General features: G+C 41.2%; 1 protein-coding gene across 1 annotated transcript in view; it reads left to right on the forward strand.

The window, feature by feature from the left end:
* The first annotated feature begins 227 nt into the window (after window positions 1-227).
* Window positions 228-6400, forward strand: part of LOC144958120 (chitin deacetylase 7-like) — a 6412-nt gene continuing 239 nt past the window's right edge. Inside the window, exons 1-4 of the mRNA XM_078889799.1 lie at window positions 228-421; window positions 2159-2361; window positions 3866-4021; window positions 6257-6400. The exon at window positions 6257-6400 is cut by the window's right edge and continues 239 nt beyond it. Coding sequence (XP_078745925.1) covers window positions 244-421; window positions 2159-2361; window positions 3866-4021; window positions 6257-6400 — 681 coding nt within the window. The 5' untranslated portion in view covers window positions 228-243. The remainder of the gene's footprint in view (window positions 422-2158; window positions 2362-3865; window positions 4022-6256) is intronic.

Here is a 6400-nt window from a genome sequence, read left to right on the forward strand (position 1 = left end):
TCATTGTTGTAATGGAAATCTAAAAAAAAAATATGACGCAAACGATTTTCCATTACAACAATGTTAAACTAGGCCCTTAAGTGGGTTCGGGTGTCAGACCTGCATATATGTACACGTCGATTCATCCTTATGGTAGAATTATTCTGTAGATTTCACGAATCATCTTTCTTCTTTATTCATCTTTGGGGTTTTCTTGTTGTTGTTGTTTTTTTTTCAGGTAATTTTACAGTCTCCAGAGTTCCAATGATGATCATGCTGACGTTTGACGACGCAGTGACGTCATCAAATTATGAGTACTTCCAGACCATCATGGACCAACAATTCAGGAACCCAAATGGCTGCCCCATGAAGATGACGTTTTTCATCTACGACAATCGCCGTTTTAACGATTACAATTTGACCCGGAAGTTATTTCTAGAAGGTGAGAAAGGCGTCTTTTTAAATAAATGTTTGTATCTGAGCCGTTTTGGTATCGTTTTTATGTTTTTGTATGTTCTGTTTTGCTGCTTTTAAATTTTTTTTTGTTCTTTTTATTATATCTGCATTTTTTATTTTTTATTTATTTTTATTTTTTTACTCATTAATTTTTTATTTTTTTTTCATTTAAAAAAAAAATGGTTTTGTTTTGGTTAGGCCCGACGTGCCCTGATTTTCAGGTCTGATAACCCAATTTCTTATGGGCTCATTTTTGTAATGGAAATCTTAAAAAAAACGACGCAAAATATTGTCGATTACAACAATGTTAAACTAGGCCCATAAGGGTAGCAAGCAATGGCTACTGTCCGTTTCACGCTATAGAAACCGGGATAAACTCCGGCTCCATGGGTTTCAATAATTGCTCTGAAGGACTGAAAGATGGTGAGAGTATTTGAGTAAAGAGCCCTTTTTCTTCAAGGACTCAACTTTGCTCCGAGCGAGGCCCGAACTCAGGAACTTCCGATCTGAACGCTAGTGTCATACAACTTGACCATATTATAGCCCCACGTATCGGTCGATACGAATTACTCTCATTTTAGCAAAAACTCTCAAACGCGAAGTCCCAGGCTTGAGGCGTTTGGTCAAGATCTAGTCCTATATTTGAAAGATGATTTTTCTGGCCACAGTTTTAAATATTATGTGTTGTGTTTGGGTGTGTTTTACACAGGACGACATAAAGTTGGCAATTTTGTCTTGCGGCTATGTGGTCTTGTGGCTTTCGGATCGGCAGGTCCTGGGTTTGAGCCTCGCTCGGCGCATAGTTGAGACCTTGGAGAAGACCCTTTACTCACATTATCTCACGGTACCCAGGTGTAAAATGAGTACCTGGCCGTTAACAGCGTTGTTTCTGTCGAAACAAAAAAAATGCAATATCGCCTAATAGGCGTCAATCAAGTCTCGTTCTACATGTTAAGTGTTGCTGTTGATCAGGGGCCCCTTGTAAAGCGCTTTGAGCACACTTAGTGGATATTGCGTTATTTAAAGGCTCAAAAGCTCAAGGTCAAGTTTTGTTTTGTTTATTTTAATGTTGTGAGTTTCTTAGCCAAGCGCACACTATCTATATTCTGATTGATACCATTTAGTCCGAACAATTCATGAAAACGGATGGCTAAAAACAATAACAAAGAGCTGAGTGACATCAATTTCCTTCCATCTATAGATAGTGTGCGCTTGGGTAAGAAGCTCACAATATTGCCATCCGGAAGTATAATGGGCCAACACACAAAATTATGTGTAACCTTAAACGTTTATAGTGTTGGTCCGTTATACTTCCGGATGGTAATGTTGTGAGCTTCTGAGCCAAGTGCTTACTATCTATAAATATTTGTTTTGTTTTAATGTTTTGTCATTATTAATAGGCTTCAACAGTCGTGATGTCACTTCCCTCCTAATGACGCTTAATAACGTAGTAGCTGGTTCTAAACTATCGGGAAAATGGCAGACGCCCTTATGAAATACTTCTCCGACGAGCATAAAAGTGTATCCAGAGGAGAAAAAAAACATTATAAATCTGATCATGTTTTTGACTTTTATACATTCTGATCACGTGACATGTGAAAAAGTTCTAGCCAGCATGAAGCATAAAAAGTACCAATTTTCTTTGTTTAGAACCAAGCTGCTCGTTGCTGGGCGGACGTGACGTCAGACTATTGAATCCTATTCTTTTATTGCTCCTTTCCAGGTCATGAGATAGGGTCCCACTCTATGAGTCACCGATTCCCTAGGTCCTGGTGGTCTCAGGCCTCCGTGCGTGAGTACAAGGAGGAATTTGTGGGACAGAGGAGGAAGTTGAGTCAACTCGCCGGGGTGCCATGGGAAAACGTGAGAGGGTTGAGGGTTCCATTCCTGAGTATCAACGGGGACAGTGTTATGGAGATGGCGAAGGTATGGTTGGATTTTTGGGTTGTTTTTTGTTTGTTTTGTTTTTATTTTATTTCTTGTTTTTTATTTGTTTGCTTTTTGTCTTTATTTTTTATTATTTGTTTTTTTTTTGTTTTGTTTTGTGCGTGTGTGTGTGTGTGTGTGTGTGTGTGTGCGTGAGTGAGTGTGTGTGTGTATATATTTTGGTGATATCGGTCAATGATCGTTTATGATGGGATAATAATCTTGGGACTAACCGACACGGCGCGGGGGGGGGGGGGGGGGGGGGGGGGCTCCCAATAGCGTCAGTTGGTAGAGCATTCGCTTCACATGCAAAGGGACCGAGATCGATCCCTGGTGCAGTCGAGATTTTTTTCTGACCCCCCCCCAACCCTCCCTCTCCCTGTCCACCCAGCAGTAAATGGGTAGCTGAGTCTGTTGAATTTGGCGGAAAGTACTTTGCGATAGACAAGTGCTATAGAAACCGGGATAAGTAAGCTAAGTGTGCCCATTCAAGTCGAAGCGATAGGAAACTGCCAGAAGACGAGGATTGTAAAGATCATTAAACTAAAATCAATATAACAGCTTCAAAAAGCTCGAACCCAGGAGCTTCCGATCCGAATGCGAGTGTCATACCACATAGCCGCATCGGGGGGCGCTGGGCGGGGGGGGGGGGTGATGCTAAGCTGCAAGAAGCTGAGGATTGTAAGTATTAATAAACTAAAGTGAATATGACAGCTCCAAAAAAGAATTTTAAAAAATAGAAAGGAAGAACAAAATACCAAATATGGAACGTTTCGGTCTCAAAACCCTTCTTCAGTCACCAAAAAGAATCCAGATCGACGGGAGAGAAATGTTCACGGCACGTTCATTCTGTTTGAAAATCTTGGAATGTAAACAAGACAAAGCGTTGGCTCGTTGTGGCTATGTAGTCTGGTAAGTATGACAGTTGCCTTCGGATCGGAAGGTATTGGGTTCGAGACTAGCCTCGCTCGGCGCATAGTTGAGTCCTTGGAAAAGGCTCTTCTTTACTCACATTCTCTCACCGTACTCTCTCAGGTGTAAAATGAGTACCGGTAATAAAGTCTGTAGCTTGGTGCGGCGTTGTCCTGTCTGAAAAAAAATTGTATTATCGCCTGACAGGCGTCCAGTCTTGCTCTTCATGTTACGTGTTGCTGTTGTGAAGCGCGTTGAGCACGTTTAGTGGATACTGCGCTATAGAAAAGCTCCAGTTTTTTGTTGTTTTTTTTTCTGTTGTTGCGGTTTTCTTTTTTTTTTTAGGTTACTAAGAAGTGCCATATTGAGCGGAATATTAAACAACGCATCTGTGTCTGAAGGGGGGGGGGGGGGGGGGGTGTAAAAAATCTCCCAAAGGTGTCATGTCTTCTTCTGCATGTCAAATGTTGCTGTTTTCTAGCGACCCCTTGTAAAGCGCCTTGAGCACGTTAAGTGGATACTTGCTCTATATAAAAGCTCAAATTTTTTTCATGTTGTTCCCCCCCCCCCCTTTATTTTTTTTAATTTCAAGGCCAACAATTTCGCTTACGACTCAAGCTGTGTCAGTAGACAGATTTTAGACTCTACCCAGAATGCACTGTGGCCTTACACCCTGGACTTTGTCCCTTCCGGTGACGTGTGTGATCAGCCACGGCGACCAACGAGGAGCTATCCTGGGATTTGGGAGGTAAGAAAAATAACGGAAATTTGATTCTAATACTAATTGTTATTTTTCTCCAGTTTTTTTTCTGACGCTGTCACGTACACCGAAATGTCAAAGGGAATAAATTGGTCGACTATGAAATCATCTTTATGAGAAACAGGGCAGGGGGCGGGGGGGGGGGGGGAGGGGAGTGGCCGACTAGTATAGGCATTGCACTGCGACCCGGAAGGTCCCGGGTTCGAGTCCCGCTTCAGGCACCTTCGTTTTTATTTCTTCCTTGGGCAGTCATCCATTTCACTACTGTATTGTAGAAATTAACAGACCTAGTTCAAGATGAATCTTTTGAGCCTTCACCGATCAAAATAGTTCCGGTAATAAAGTCTGTAGCTAGGTGCGCGCAAATGAATTTGGCAATAAGGGTAGGGCTGCCAGATAGTCGTGATTCCCAACGTCAAATTTAAAATGACGGGTTAAATTGCCGACAGCGAACGTAGACACCCGTTTCTATGTGCTCTCAAGAGTGAAAAGACGCGGGGCGGACACACTGTTTATGTGCTTTCATTTAAGATTACCTAGACGCTATCTTCTAGCTCTCACGTGAAAAAAGACACCGACAAGCTGTTTATGTGCTTTCAATTAAGATTACCTAGACGCTATCTTCTAGCTCTCACGAATAAAAAGACGCCGACACGCTGTTTATGTGCTTTCAATTAAGATTACCTAGACGCTATCTTCTAGCTCTCACGAGTAAAAAGACGCCGACACACTGTTTATGTGCTTTCAATTAAGATTACCTAGACGTTATCTTCTAGCTCTCACAAATCAAAAGACGCGGACACACTGTTTATGTGCTTTCAATTAAGATTACCTCGACGCTATCTTCTAGCTCTCACGTGTAAAAAGACGCGGACACACTGTTTATGTGCTTTCAATTAAGATTACCTAGACACTGTCTTCTAGCTCTCACGAGTAAAAAGACGCGGACACACTGTTTATGTGCTTTCAATTAAGATTACCTAGACGTTATCTTCTAGCTCTCACGAGTAAAATGACGCCGACACACTGTTTATGTGCTTTCACTTTAGAGTACGTACAGGTTACCATATACTTTATAGATTCTGATGATAAGAACATTTGGAATGTACAAAGACAGTGTCAAACAATTCACTGGTTTTAGATTTAACATTTAAATTTAAGATTAGTAAATACTTTAAAGAATTCTAACCAATTTGACAAAAAAAAAAAGACAAATTTCGATAAATATTTTTATTTTCAACTTATAAATATTATAATTTTAGATGATAAATGCGGCTATGTGGTTGAGTGGTATGACACTTGCTTTCGAATGGGACGGTTCTGGGCTCGAGTCTCGTTCGCGCATAGTTGAGTCCTTGGAAAAGGCTCTTTACTCACATTCTCTCACCGTATTCAGGTGTAAAATGAGTACCTGGCCGTTAACAGCGTTTCCGGGAAAATGTAATGTCGCCTAATAGGCGTCATGTCTCGTTCTGCATGTTTCGTGTTATGTGGATCAGGGACCCTTTGTAAAGCGCTTTGAGCACATTTAGTGGATATTGCGCTATATAAAAGCTTACGTTTTTAAAAAATGTTTTTTTTTTGACAGCCCCTCCGGCATTTACTAATTTATTTCTTAAAGCCTGCAGATGATAAAGGTTATTTATTGATGCTGTGCGCTTAGGTAATTTACTCACAACATCCGTCAGCCGGATAGATCGTATCAACACACAGAACTGTGTGTAACTTGATCGTTTATAGTCTGATTGATAGAATTAAATGAGAACTGCTCATAAAAATGGCTGGCTAAAAACAAGAATAAAAAGCTGGTGAATGACGTCAATATTGTTCTATCCATAGATTGTGGGCCCCTGGCTATGAAACTCACAACATTGCCATCCGGAAATATAACGAACTATGTTTAACCTTGAAGGTTTCTCTTCTTCTTGGTTCCATGCCTGGTCCAGGCTTCGGATACTGCATGAATTATCTCTCTCCATTCCTCCCTGTCTCTTGCTTTTTCAAACAGCTTGAAGGTTATAGTCTGATTAATGCAGTTTAGTGAGAATAACTCATAAACATGGATGGCAAAAAAAAACAACAATAACAAAGACCTGAATGGCGTCAACTTTGTTCTATCTATATTATAGTGTTTGTCTGGTACGATCGCTTTGGCGGACGGAACTGGTGACTTTTCTACTTGACCTCATACCATCAATGTTGTCTTGCTTTCTGTTCTCGAAGGTTCCCCTGACCCGATACTCATGCGGCGATGGCAAAATAGGATCCATGCTAGACGAATGTCAAGGTCATATTATCGGCTCGGATGTTGCCAGCTTCTTTTGGCGCCAATTTGCACACCACTACAGAACCCACGCACCCATGGGT

This window comes from Berghia stephanieae, chromosome 12 (assembly GCF_034508935.2).
Source record: "Berghia stephanieae isolate SIO BIC M18660-M18661 chromosome 12, UCSD_Bste_1.3, whole genome shotgun sequence".
Lineage (NCBI taxonomy): Eukaryota > Metazoa > Mollusca > Gastropoda > Nudibranchia > Aeolidiidae > Berghia > Berghia stephanieae.